This window comes from Manacus candei, unplaced genomic scaffold (assembly GCF_025592945.1).
Source record: "Manacus candei isolate 608988 ecotype Guabito, Panama unplaced genomic scaffold, ASM2559294v1 h1tg000158l, whole genome shotgun sequence".
NCBI lineage: Eukaryota > Metazoa > Chordata > Aves > Passeriformes > Pipridae > Manacus > Manacus candei.
The window spans coordinates 280,018-294,171 of record NW_026138206.1 but is presented as its reverse complement, the minus strand read 5'-3'; the positions used below and the strand labels follow the sequence as shown (position 1 = coordinate 294,171).

General features: G+C 58.4%; 2 protein-coding genes across 2 annotated transcripts; both read right to left on the bottom strand.

Annotated features, from left to right (window-relative positions):
* Positions 1-6,195, bottom strand: LOC127463375 (1-acyl-sn-glycerol-3-phosphate acyltransferase alpha-like). The gene is made up of 6 exons (XM_051772700.1): positions 5,918-6,195; positions 2,864-2,997; positions 1,497-1,672; positions 1,264-1,359; positions 898-970; positions 1-730 (listed from the first exon to the last, which is right to left on the bottom strand). Exons 1-6 carry the CDS (start codon positions 6,097-6,099, stop codon positions 543-545), a joined length of 849 nt encoding a protein of 282 aa, XP_051628660.1. The 5' UTR covers positions 6,100-6,195; the 3' UTR covers positions 1-542.
* Positions 6,196-8,309: 2,114 nt separating this feature from the next.
* PRR29 (proline rich 29) lies at positions 8,310-12,749 on the bottom strand. The gene is made up of 6 exons (XM_051772705.1): positions 12,677-12,749; positions 12,115-12,240; positions 10,021-10,130; positions 9,059-9,234; positions 8,870-8,940; positions 8,310-8,705 (listed from the first exon to the last, which is right to left on the bottom strand). Exons 2-6 carry the CDS (start codon positions 12,224-12,226, stop codon positions 8,656-8,658), a joined length of 519 nt encoding a protein of 172 aa, XP_051628665.1. The 5' UTR covers positions 12,227-12,240; positions 12,677-12,749; the 3' UTR covers positions 8,310-8,655.
* Positions 12,750-14,154: the final 1,405 nt, after the last annotated feature.

Below are 14,154 nucleotides of genomic sequence, written 5' to 3'. Positions count from 1 at the left end.
ACCAGCTACAGCCTGTTTAATCTTGCAGCCTTGGCTCACAACTCAGCGTCGAGGATGCTCTTCCCACATGGCAACATCCCCTGGACCTCGTGTCCCCCCAGGCCACATGCTGCACTCTGGACTCCTCCCCAGAGCTGGCTGTATCCCAACAGCATTTTAGGAGCCTCTGGAAGAAGAACCCAGCACGCCCTTGGGGGAAGTCAGGGGTGGAAAATGGTGCTGTGACCCCCCAGCCCTGCCTGGAGCACCCCCCCCTGCCCAGGGTGCAGGCAGGAGCCATCCCAGGGGACAGACACAGCTCCAGGTGTGGGGGACACAGGGGATGCACAGCCATAACCAGGGGTTTCGGGGTCACCTCACTCTGTTTTGGGGAGCTGCCTGGTCCCTGTCCTGCACTGCTCTGCTCCCCTTGCACCAGGGCACCGTCCTGCCGGGGCGGTGGCAGGGCTGGTGGACACATCCTCAGGGGACAAGGGGACAGCATGGCCCAGCCTCTGGCTGTGCCACCTCCCTTGTGTCCCCGAGGGACTTGCTCCCTCTGCCTAATAAGTGGTCCCAGTTGGGTCCTCCTGGCCCTGGGGGCTGCCCGTGCCCCCGCCCTGGGGGTTCCCAGACATCTGAGCCAGGGCATCGGCCATGGCCCCGCGCACAGCCTCGGTCAGCTCGGGGACATCCTCGGGGCTCAGGCCCCGTGTTTCCACCTTGGGCAGGATTCGGATGGTGCACGTGCCTGAGGGAGAAGGGAAAGGCCAGGAATGCTGTTAAAGGAATCACCAGGAACCACCTTCACCATCAGCTGCCTCCCCACACCTCAGTGTCCCACAGAGAGACCCCCCCGTGCCTCCTCACCACTGCCAGCCCTGCCTTCTGGCACGGGAATTCTTGTCCATCACTTACCAGAGGTGAACCTCTTCTCCTTGGAGCTGAAGAAGTCCCAGTATGGGGAGATTACAATGGGGAAGATGGGAACCTGTAGGACACGGAGGGTCAGGGGTGCCTTTCATACAGACCCCCTCCCCAGGTGGGACTCCAGCTCCTGCGGTGCCCCAGGCCTCAGCAGGTCCCTGTCCCACCCTGGGTCCTGCACAGCAGTGTCTGTCCCAGGGGACCAAAAAGACTTCCATCCCACTGTCCCAGAGTGCCCCCCCACCCTACTCCATCCAGGGCGAGCAGAAGGGGTGGATCATGGAATCATTTAGGTTGGAAAAGACCTCCAAGACCATTGAGTCCAACCCTTGACTGAACATAAGGACATTCCCTCACCTGAGCCTGCACAGCCAGGTGGAAAGCCCCACGCTTGAAGGGCAGCATGGATTTGTTCTGGTTCCTGGTGCCTTCGGGGAAAACCCACACTCGGAGCTGCACAGGACAGGGAGAGACACGAGACTGGACCACAGCCAGGGCCCCTGGGACCTCCTACCTCAGTCCTCCACTCACCCCCTTTAACCCCAGGGGTGTTTCCCCCCCCAGGCCCCCCTCCTGCCAGCCCCCCTCACGTTTTCACGCCACATGGTCCGGGCTGTCTGGGAGATGACATCGATGGCAGCGTCTCGTCTGTGGCGGTCGATGAAGATGATGCCACTGAGCCAACAGGCCCAGCCCACAGTGCCCATGTACAGCAGCTCCTTCTTGGCAATGGGCACGCAGCGCTCAGGAATGACCTCTGCCATGCCTGGAGGAGGGATGGCAGAGCTCTTAAAACACCTCCCCAACCCCGGATTATCTGAGGCAGAAGAATCAGCTTGGAAAATCCTTCACTGCTTGGAAATTTAACTCCCAGGTTGGACAAAGCAGCTGAATACCAGGAACGTATTTTGCAGTGCAGCCACCCCATCCCTGAGGGGTTGTCCTAGTTAGGACAGCTGAGACCAGTTCACCATGATATGGGTGTAACCCAAAACTGTGTATTCTATAGCCTTCCATGCCATTTCCCAGAAACTGTTGTCAATAGAGCATTTACACCCTCTGCCCAGAGCAGCCTGACTCCTCAGGCTATAAACTGGGTGTTCAGAGGCCTGTGAGATAGGAAGATGCTCCTGTCCTCACACCATTTTATGGAATTCCTTGCTCTGAGGGAAGGACTGAGCATTCCTACCTGAACTGGACAATATATAAACTTGGAGTTTTGGAACCTTTTTTACCACTCGTGGGATCCAGAGGAAGACTACAGCTCACCACTCTCAACCAGACTGCAATCACCACTCTGGTGCACCAGACTGCACCAGCACTCTCACCAACAGGTTTTCCCCTCACCTTTTCCTTTGGACTCAGGGGCCCAAAGAACACCACTCTGTTCATGCCCCAGGGTGCTGGGTTTTATATATTTGGGGTTTGTGGGTTAAAACCAATTGTTTGTCTGTATAATTGTACTTATTGTGTTATTTTATTAAATTGTTATTCTGACTTATAATCTCTCTTTTGAGTTGAGTTCATTTCCCCTGCTGGTTTACCTTTAAACCAGCACAGGGGTGATTACTGCAGAGAGGAACCCTCCAGAGGGGACAAATTAGATCAGTGGACAGACAGATTATTTAGTCATTTACACCCTAATATAGCACCAGGTTGGATTTTTTTTAAAACTTGATTTAAAGGACTTTAAGTCGTGCCCAATGGCTTCCAGAACAACCCAGCCCCATGGCTGTGGCGACCTGGCATCATCTCCTGTTGTCCCAGTCCTCTCTCTGCAGCACACCCCATCCCACCAGCTCTTCTGGGCTAAGCCCACCACACTTCCCTGCACAAATCCTGGGATTTGTGACCTCACTGGGACCCCCCAAAGCGAGCCTGGACCCCCCCCTCCCCCCCAGCACCCCAAAGGCTGCCCATGCAGTGATGGGCACACCCCCCTCTCCCTTGCACGTACCCACGAGGTCGAGGGAAGCTTGGTGGTTGCAAACTATCACATAGGGCTCCTCGATGTTGAGGTGCTCTGTGCCCCTCACCTGCAGCTTGATGCCACAGAAGCGTTTGAGGGGCAGGATCGCGGCGCGCAGGAGCCTGCGGAGAGAGCCCGTGTGGGGAGGGGATCTGCACAGCCCCAGGGAGCAGCAGGGGCCAGCCTGGCCTTGGCCTGCTGCTCTGGTGGGTCTGTGTCCAGTCTCGGGGATGCTTTGCTTTTCCCAGCAAAATTTATAGCTTGTATAACTCATAACTAACCCTCTACCCACCCCCAAGGGGAGGCCTCGGTGTCTCACTGCAGAGTCTGCCCTGCAGTTGCTGAGGAAGGACAGGGACCAGCACAAGCTGGTGGGAGAGGAAAAACAGGCTTTGTGGTGTCCAGAGATGATGGGGAAGGAAAAAGAGAAGAGGAGGAGAGGAGGGAGAGGGAGGGAGGGAGAGGGGAAGAGGGGGAAGAAGGGGGAGGGAGAGGAGAGGGAGATGGGATGGAATGATCACATCCCAGTGAGGACAGCTGCCTCTGGCCAGGTGAGCTTGACCTGGAGGCTCCCCCAGGTGCCCAGCTGGATCTGTGTGTGGGCTGGAAGCCCAGAGCCCAGCACTGCACATACCCAAAGCCAGAGGAGCTGGACCACAACCAAGAGGTGCTGAGATGCAGATGGATGAGCACTGGAGAGGGACGTGCAGAGGGACAGTTTTGAGACAGACAGGTCCACAGAGATGTGGATGACTCCAGGGCAGCACTGCAGGACCAAGATTTGTGATGCAGGTGGAGTAGGAGAGGGCAGGGAAGGGAAAACCAGACCAGATACACTCCTTAGAGGAAATCACAAATAGCTTCACCGGACCTGCAGTGTCGGGAAGAGGTGGAGGTTTCATTTGTGTGGCACCACACAGTGATGTCACATCCAGAGAGGGCTGGGCAGGAAGGGTAAGATTGGGATGGCAGTGAAAGGTGATGCTCAGTATGAGAATAATGAGTGGAATGGAGGGAGGAGGGAGCAACAGGGATTACAGCACCACAATGGAGGTAAAAAGCTGGGCACTGTCCAATCCTCAGCACAAAGAGTACCTGGGCACTGTCCAATCCTCAGCACAAAGAGCACCTGTGCCAGGGTCCACATACCTGGCAGTGACTGCTCCCAGGGAGCCCACGGGGAACAGGGAAAGGGCTCAGCACCAGGTAGCGGGGAGAAGGCTGGGAGGAGAGGGTAGAGGCAGGCAGAGAGGGAGCAGGAGGCACGATGCTTAGAGGGTATGTGGAATCAGAAGACCACCCAGCCCTGCAGGCTCAGAAATCCCGGTGTCTGCAGAGAAGCAGTGCCCCAAAGCCAGGAGTAATGACAGGAATGCGCTCCCAGCCGGAGGCTTTGGGATTTGGAGGAGAGGGAGCTGGGCGTGCTGCTCCGGTGGAGTTTGGTGTTGGTGGGACAAGATAAGGCAGAGTGAGTCACCCCCAGTTGGTGTTGGTGGGACAAGATAAGGCAGAGTGAGTCACCCCCATGTCACTCGGGGATTCGCCCTGAGCCGGAAGCGTTGGCAGCGGGGCTGGAGCAGCCCTGGATGGGGGGTGTGTGTGTGTGTGTGTGTGTGTGTGTGTGTGTTTGTGTGTGTGTGTGTGTGCACAGCATTCCTGCACATTCCTTGGCCATATTGACCACCATAACTGGTCTACTCTGGCCTCCAACCGGGAGCTCTGCAGACACACCATCTACAACGGAGCTGTTTCCTTTGAGAGCGCACACAGGGTCGCTCTCGAGGAGAAAAGACAATGCAGAAGGAATCGTGCCTTGCAGAATTTACCACCTAAGGAGTCCTTCTGCTGTGCCTTTTGTAACCAGACGTGTCTATCTCATATTGGCCTCTTTAGCCACCAGCGTGCTTGTAACAAACATGGGTAGGGCCCTTCCCAAATCCTCGTTCACGAAGCCTGGCCTGATGATGATGATGATGATGATGATGATGTGTGCACAGCATTCCTGCACAGAAAGGACCAGGCAGAGGGGCTGCACGACACACTGATAACATCAGACTTTTGACCACACTCCTGCTGAGGGCCACAGTCCATCAGCACAGATCCGTGATGGCTCGAGCTCAGCGAATACCTCAAGCTCGGGTATTTTTCACTCTGACATAATTATATCTCTGCTGGTATGTTATCATGGCCAGGAATCCAGCAACGGGATTGCAACACCCTTAAAAGCAACCAGATCTTCCTCTCGTGTTGCACAGCGACGTTATCTCGGCTGCCACCACCCCCGAGCACAGTGACAGCGTGAGGACACAACTCATGGGGCACGGCTGTGTCACTCCTGGCAGCTGATGGCACCGAGACACCCCAAAACCACAGAACCATGGAATGGTTTGGGCTGGAAGGAGCCTTAAAAACCAGCCATTGCCACCCTCTGCCATGGGCAGGGACACCTTCCACCAGCCCAGGTTGCTCCAAGCCCCATCCAACCTGGCCTTGGACTCTTCCAGGGATCCAGGGGCAGCCACAGCTTCTCTGGGCAACCTGTGCCAGGGCCTCACCAGCCTTTGCCAAAGCATCATCCCTGAGGCTCCCACAGGGCAAGACCTGGCTGCAGTGCCAGGGAGACAGCGCTGGATGTGTGTTTGCACCCTGCTAACGATGGTACCTCCAGTCTTTGCCAACCCCCCCTGTCACCCACCCAACTGATGACCCCAGTGTTGCCATCAAAAATGATCTGATTTACTCTCCTTCTTGCCCCAGGGACCTCAAGTCCCAACCCAGCTGACCACCTCCATCGTGGTGTAACCCTCCCTGGGCATGGCCAGCACCTCTCCACCACCCCACAAGGTGCAGAGTCACCTTCACTGCTACATGGACACGACCACAGCCCTCGCCACAGCCCCAGGGCCCAACCACCAGCTGTGACACAGCTCCGGGTACAGCCAGGGCAGGAGAGAGTGTGTCCACCAAACCACAGGAGCTCCTCCACCTCAGCCAAGCCCAGCCATCTCCACACCATCTCCACACTCCCAAGGCCGTACTCACTTCATGTTCTCCACGGAGCGTCCCCGAAGAGCCGCGAAGGGGGACAGGATGGTGGCCATGGCCACGAGCCAGCAGTGGAAAAAGGCCACCTTGCAGAAGTAGTGGAAGGTGGTGTTGTACCTGTACAGCAGCAGCCCTGCCAAGGGCAGGAGCAGCAGCCCATGGAGCAGGACCACCTCCATGGTGCTGCCCCTGGCCAGAGGGTGCTGGGGAGCTCAGCCCTCGTCCCCGGGAGGAGGGCGAGTGGCGCCGGGGACGCCGAGGAGCGTGGCAGGTGACTCAGGTGTCTCGGTGTGTGGGTGTTTGGGGCTGGTCCAGGGGAAGGTACTGTGTGTATCTCACCCTGTGCACAGGCCTGGGGATGGACCAGCTCCCATGGGATGCAGGGCACCCCACCGAGGGTGGAGAGTGGAGTGAGTCAGCGCCGGGACCCTGAGTCAGCCCCGGTGTCACCCTGGGTAAGTGCCCTCCCGGGCTATCAAAAGCCATTGCGGTGACTCCAAACTGATGTGATCAGATCTGTCACCCACAAAAGGGTTCATGATCTGGGAATCTCTCCTGTCCAACCCTGGGAAAGGGGGTCTCAGCTGGTAGGGACAGCAAGAGCTGGTCCTGGTCCATGCCCATCACCCCAGCAAGGCCTGTCACAGTTACCTGCTGGCACCGTGGCTGATCCCCAAACCTCACCCTGCAGAGTATCAGATTATTGGAAGATACCTCCCCAACTGGGACAACATCAGGCACATGGTGCCAGTGCTTCCCACCTCTCTTCTTCCCCCAGTTTGGGAAGAGGAGCCCCTGGGCCTTTTCCCATCTGCCACCAATGGCCCGGCAATGCCTCGGAGGGCTGAGCTCTGCTGCCCCCTGCTCCCACCCCAGGCTGGAGGAGATGCCAGCCCTTGTCCAGAGGAGATGCCAGCCCTCGCCCCAGTTGGCAGCCAGGGGCTGCATTGCATTGGATGTGTTCACAGGTACAATTAGCACCACAGGGCTGTAATTAGCCTCTCCTTCTGCTCTCTTGCCCTCGCACTGGGCACACAGGATCCAGGCCAGCTCTGGGCTGCCCTGTGGAAACTCCAGTCTTGCTTTCAGAAATCAAGTGCTTGTCACTGCTCAGATAACTGTGGCCTGGTCTCAGCCACCAGCAGCACCTCCCAGCCTGGTGGGTCCATGGCCCAAACCACAGAACCATAAAATCACAGAACCACAGGATGGTTTGGGTCGGAAGGGACTTTAAAAGTCATCTCATTCCAACCTCCTGCCATGGACAGGGACATCTTCCACTAGACCAGGTTGCAACTGGAGAGTGCCCCAGTTTGACCAGTGACCCAGAGAGGGCTCAGGGGTTACATCCACCATGGGTGTTGCAATCCCCATTGCTTCACCCTCCCATTTCTCTCATTATTCTCATATTAAAGCTAAGATTGGGTCATATTTGAGCCCACCCTTCCTGTCCACCCCATTCCAGGTGACTCCTCACCTCCTTCTTCCCTTTTTGTCTCTATCTGGAAACCTCCCTGCACCAGCCTGGTTTCCCACCAAACTCACCTTTGCTTTTGGATGTCTCCCTCCCCTTCTGCTCTGCCCAGCCAGTCCTGCCACCTCCCAAAGGGTTCCCAGCTGGAGGAGTTGGGCTTTCATGCTGCAACCCAACCTGACCCTCCTGCTCCACATTTGGGGCTTCTTGTCCAGCTTCAGCAGGAGCCAGGCTGGGGAAGATCTGCCTGTCCCAGAGCACAGGGAGGATAAAGTCTCCCTTCCACCCCAGAGGAGAGGCAGGGCAATCCTTGTGCCCAGTGGGGGCACCAGGAGGGGATTTAAGGTGCAGCTGCTCTTCTGCATCCTCTGAGCTCCAGAGGACCCCAGCCCTGAGGTCTCCTGCCAGGAACTCTTCTCTTGGGGATGGTGTCAGAAGCAGGGCTGTCACCCCAAAGTGGGGTTGGGGAGGTAGCAGAGGCAAGGAACATCTTCCAGCACCCAAAACACATCTCTCCCCACTTCCTCCAGCTTCCTGGTGAGCAGAGGGGACACTGAACCCTGGGAAACTCCACGATCTCCCTTTTTCAGGCTCCCCCACCACGAGTGAGCTGCAGGGCAGATCCAACTCTCCCTGCACTCACAAAATATTCTGAGTTGGAATATGATCCACAAGGATCATCGAGTCCAACTTTTAACCCTGCACAGGACATTCCCAAGAGTCACACCAGGAACATCCCACTCTGCTTCCCATCTCCAACCCCCAGTGCCCCCCACACCACACCAGCACCCACACCAGGCACTGATTTATCCCCCCTGGGTACAAGAGGCTCTGCACCCCCCTCACCCTCCAGCCTCGAGGGAGCCCCACATTCAGGCACAAAGCCATCAGCCCATGTAATTACAGATGCTTAATTAGTGACAGCAGGGAGCTTTCTTAACAAAGCAAATTAATTACAGGCAATGTGCTGCATTGAGATCTGAAGGGACTAATGAAGACTGGGACCATCTGGGCTGGGAACATCTCCCCTCTCCCCACCCACCAGGACACAGCACAGCCCCTGCAGTCCTCATGGACGCAGAGATTGGGATCAGGATGTCACCTGGGGTTGGGTGACAGGCTTTGTGACACCCCCCGCCTCGAGGTGGCTCAGGGGGAGGAAACCACCCTGAACTGATGGGTATCCTGAAGCACCCATCCAGGATCTTCTGGGACCACAGGCTGGGATGTGCCAGAGGAACCACGCTGGGAAGGAGGGAGCTCACAGCCTCTCCTGGAGCTCACAGCCTCTCTCCAGCACGCTGTAGTACTCTGTGGGGAAAGGGAGGAGCTGGAGGATGTGCAAGGGATGTCCCGCCCTGGGATCGGGTGGATACGGGGAGCAGGGAGGGCTCAGCCTCGGTGGGGGCTGCCTGGCTGATCAAAGCCAGGGAAGATGTTCCTCGTTGAGGGACATGGGGAGAACGTGTCCTTACCTGATGCTGGTGGGATGTTGGGTCCCACTGTCCCCGTGGCACTGGGGGGTGGAGGAGGGGGCACTGCACTGCTGGAGGGGAGCAAGGACAAGTGAGTGTTGCACTGATGTTCCCCCTCGTGTCCCAGCTTGGGCTGGAAGTCCTGTTCCACCGGGGACCAGGTGGCATAAAGCCCCCCTCGTTACTCACCCCTCATCCTCAGCCAAGGAGCCCAGGAACCGCACAGCCCCCCGACCCCGACCCCGCCCCGGCTCCAGCCACGGCGGGACGGGAACAGGACCCGGGTGGGGGATGTAGTGATGGTGGAAAACCACAGCCTCCTCCTCCTCCTCCTCCTCCTCGGTCTGCAAAGGCATCGCCAGTGCCTGTGGGGAGGAACAAAAGGCAGGGCCGTGCCAGCCCCTCGTGCCCCTGGGCCCCTGCTCCCGCAGCACCAGCCAGGCAGTTCCCACGGAGCCAGCTTGGCTGCCCCCAGGGTCCAGCTGGGTGGGCTCGGCCCCCCACAAAGCCCCACGGTCAGCCAGCGTGGGGACCCGGCTGCTGGGGACGGGGGGGGTGGCAGCCCCACAGAAGGGACCTCAAAACGCTGCTGGAAGAGCCCTTTTGATCCAGCCACAGCAGGGTCCAGTCGGGGCCAGCCCTGCACTGGCGGGCACTGGGAGGGCAGGGAGGAGGTGGATGCCTAGAGGTGCCAGCTGGCAGCGAGCACAGCAGCTGCCCAGAGCCCAGCTCCCACCCCCGTCCAGAAAGAACCATTGTTTCCCCCCGAGGAGATGAAATGTTTAATGTGATTTTAGTTCGAGGCGAACTTCAAAATGACAGCCCTTGCAGAGCCATCCTTGCCTGCTGAGCACACAGGGAGGGTCCTGGCTCTTCCCAGCTGGGCTAAACCACCTCCCAGCAGCCTGGATGGGACCTGTGCTGGCAGAGCTGGGGGTCAAACCAGCACAGAGAGCTCCAAAACCACAGTGGGCTGCAGAGCCTGCGCTGAGCTGGGCTGAGACCACCCAGCCTCTGCACCCGGAGGAGTCCCATGCTGTGCCAGAGGGGGACATGGTCATTCTGTTCTCCTGAGCAGCCCTGGAAAGGTCCCTTTGCCCACCTCTTTGCTCCCTTGGTCCCTTTGCCCATCCAGCACCCCTGGCCCTTACCTGGGCAGTGGCTGGGCCAAAGCCGAAGGACGTCAGTGCCGACACAGCCAGGCTGTTCATCAGCACCTGGTGCATTTGGGAGTTTTGAATCATCATCAACTCGATTAAATCTGCCAGAATGTGGAGGGTTCTGCGTCAGAGAGGGATCAGAGCAAGGGCAGGAGAAGCACAGCCATGGGATGGGGCGGCACCGAGGCTCGTCCTCGTTCCCAAGCAGCGGGAGCGAAGCCAGACTTCCCCCGCCCCAATCTGGAAGGCCCATGCGGCATTTAAAAATTCTTTTGCTCAGATGAAGCTTTAAAATAGCCATATTTCAGCCTTTTCTTCTTTGCAAATGTGATTAAACATCTGGTCTGGCTCGCTGGAGGCTGATTAGTGGTGCTGGAGGCATCAGACTTTCCACCCGCTCGGAGGAGAACTGCTCCGGCTCTGGCAGCGTGCCATGGCTTGGCAAAGCCTCTGCCTTGGCACCAGCTGGCAGAGCTGGTGTCCTTGGGGTGGCAGGGCATGGGAGCACACCCAGGTCAGCTCTGCTTTGTGCCATGTCACACACAGGATGCTCAGAACCCCCCGGAGGAGGCAGGAGCTGGGGCGGGACCACGGGGATGATCCCCAGGGCCCCCATCTCCATTCCTGGGAGCTGGCTCTGGGAGAAGAGCAGGTTGGGGATGTTTGGTGCCTCCCCAGCCCCTGCCTGGCTCCACACCAGGATCTGGGACCCAGAGCAGCAGTGCATGTGCAGATCAGCATCCCAGTCCCCTTGGCTGAGTTTCCCCTTGGCTGAGGTCAGTCTGACTGCAGAGGACACACAGAGTCTGGGTCTGCATCCCCAACCCATTTGATGCAGGTGGGAAATTCCCCTGGAAAATACCTGTAAAGCTGCCAGAGGGGCTCCCCCTGAGATCCTGCTGGCTTTGTGCACGAGGCCTGCCCAGGGAAGCTGTGGCTGCCCCATCCCTGGAAGTCTGGACAGGGCTCAGAGCAACCTGATCTGGTGGAAGGTGTCTCTGCCCATGGCAGAGGGTTGGAACTGGATGAGCTTCAAGGTGCCTTCCAAACCAAACCATTCTGGAATTCCATGATTCCATGACCTGTGAGTCCCTGTTAGTTGGAGTCTGGGTAAAAAAAAGGGTTTGGGTATCCCTGTGCCCCATGTGCCAGATCCCCAAATGCTTCAGAACTGCAGGGATGGGCTCCCAGGACACCCATGAGGTGAGTGGCCCTTCAGCAAGGAGCATCCCAGCACAGCCTGGGAGGTGGCTGGAGCTGGAGCTGGGAGGAAGGAGTGGGCCAGCAGCCAGGCATTGAACTAGGGGGGAAGGACATGAAGTTCTGGCAGCTCTGAATGGATCCCACCCACGCCCAGGGCTCTGAGGGGCTGGGCTGGGTCTCTGTTTTCTTTCCACACCAATTTTCAGCATCATCTTTCCTCCATGGATTTTTAAGGACAATTCAACCTTCCTCCTCCCCACAACGCTGCACAGCTTTGTCCATGGCCTGTACTCAGAGCCCACAAGCCCCCCTGTTTCTGCTCCCCCAGCCCTGGGTGGCACAAGGTTGGGTGAAATCCCTACAGACAGTTGCACATCCTGCCTGCACATCCTGCCTGCACATCCCACGGGCTGCCACATGTCCCAGCTTGTTCCCATTTGGTCCCATCTCACATGGCCATGGAGCCCCTGTCACCCTGGCTGTCCCTGGTGATGCTACCCATGCCCTCATGAAATGGGGCTTTGGACAAAAGAAGCAGATGAATTAAAAACAAACGAACAACAAAACCCAAACAAAACCAAAACCAAAACCCCAAACCCCAAACAAACAAACAAACAAAACCCCAACCCCCAAAAATGTTCCCTGGGAGCACCCCTGGTGTGGCCAAAGCCAGCCCAGACTTCAAGTTTGGTAAAACCCCCCAAAAGCCCCTCCCATGGGGCCAAGCAGCCGTCCAAGGGTGGTGTGGCTGTTCCTGAGAGGCTACAGAGGGTGGGCACAGCCCCCCTGCCTGCCCTGAGCTGAGAAAAGGCTGGAAAAAGAGAAGAGGACGAAGCTAAGCTGGGTTTAGCGCTGACCTCTGCGACCTCTCCCATCACGCACCTCCCCGGACGGGCGGGGGTCCCGCGGGGGGTCCAGGACAGCCCCGGGCCCTGGAAGCTGCTGCAGGATCATCACGGGCTGCGGGGACACCGGCACGGCTCCCTGGGGACATCGCAGGGATCGGAGCTGGAAGGGAGGAGGGGGAGGAAAACCCCAGGAACGTCCGCTCCGGGTTTAACTGAGTGCCCTGTCAGTGGGGCAACCGGGGAGGAGACGGGACGGGCTGGTGGCAGGGAGCAGGGAGCAGGGAGGGGAGCTGCTCCCCGGGGGAAGGGGGTGGGAGCGTCGGAGGAGGGGGTCACTCCCTCTGACCCCCCGTCTTTCCAGGGGCGCAGCCCTGCAAACGTGGGTGAACGGCACCCCTGGAGAGCCCCCCCCTTTGGGGATGGCCTTCCCGGCTCTGAAGGGAGCAGGGAGGCGTTTTGTACCTAGCAGCTTTGCTGCCCCACAGCCCTCAGTGCCCCCCCAAAATCCCGACCCCAGCCCCTCTCTCCTCCCGCCTCATTCCATTTCCCACCCCTATCCCATAAATCCAGAGGCAGAACTGCTCTCGGGGGCTTACACTGTGTGGGATGAAGTGGGTCCCTGCTGGGGGGTCCCCCCGGGCCCCGTGAGGGTCTCCTGCTGCCCCCCTTTCCATGGCTCAGGCGATGGGGGCAGCGGACCCGCAGCAGGATCGTTGCCACGGCTGCCGGGGAGAAACAAACCCGGAGGCTTGGCCGGGCAAGGAGTGTCCCTGGGCTGGTTTTCCCCGCAGCGTATCCCCAGGAAAGGTCCTTTCCAGCGCTGACAAAAGCACCCGGAGGGGCCGGGAGGCACCTGCAGCGTGTCCCCGTGGGGCTGAGCCGTGTCCCTGACCTGGGGGAGCCCCGGGGTGGGAGAGCAAACCCGGCGAGGTGTTTCTGCAGGGAATGGTGGGAGAGGGGTCTGGCTGAGTCTGGGGCAGGTTTGGGTGTCAGAATTGGCTCTTCCAGGATGTGCAGTGCCTGCTGTCTGATGGAGACACCCCTGCCCGTCTGTCCCTGTTGGTGGAGGGAGAAGATCCTTCCAAGCCACGGGATGTCCCCTCATAGGTCCTCAGAAACATCCCCCCGTGCACAACCAAGGCACAGTGGCCCAGGATGTCCCTCAGCCTCAGTCTGGTCCCCAAGATGTCCATGGCACAGTTCCAGGTGCCCTGGCTCTGTCTCCCAACCTTCTGGACCACTTCCCCAGGGATGCAATGACCAACCAGCACATCCCCCCATGGAAATCCCAGCAAGGCTTGGCGTGAGCACAGACCAGAGGCACCAGAGCGTGGCTCCAGCCTGCTGCTCTCCCCTGCCACCAGTCCCTCCCAGGATGCTACCAGGGGGATTTGTGTCCAGCAGACCACAACCAGCTCAGGTTTTCCATTTATCTCCCCGTTGCAGAGAACTCTGCACATCCCAGCTCATCCCAGGGAAATGCTGGGGCTGGGAATGGGGAGTCTGGGGGAAATATTTAATCCCCAGCAAACCCTTTGCAGTGAAAAACCACGTTTCCTCCTCCAAGAGCCCAACTGATCCCAACCCCGCCGGCCTCAGGTATCTCTCCCCCACCTCCACCAGCTGCATTTCCGTGGCTGCCCCTCTGGGGGATTATTTCCATGGATATTGCATCCAAAATCTGCCCTGCACCAGTAGCACAGATCTGGGAACTTTTCCCAGGAACTCAGCCTGCAGCCAGCCCTGCTCAGCAAGCAGGGACAGATCTCTCCAAAAACTCTTGTTCTGCCCCAGAATGGCACCGAGACCCCCCAAGTGCCAGGGGAGGAGCTCTCCAAGGGCCTCAGCCCCCAACCATTGGCTCCAGTCGGGCGATTTTCTGCTTGATTAGATTTTTCTCTGTGTTCTTAATTTTTCCAAACCCCTCTGGATTGTTTTTCTGCCTTTTGTTCTAACTCCCAAATTCCAATTATTTGCACATTTAATTACTGTGCTGATTCCTCCTCGTTTCTGGCAGAGCCTGATGAGCAGAGCCCGGCTGTCAGTCCTGCTCTTATCTGGGGGAGGGATTCAA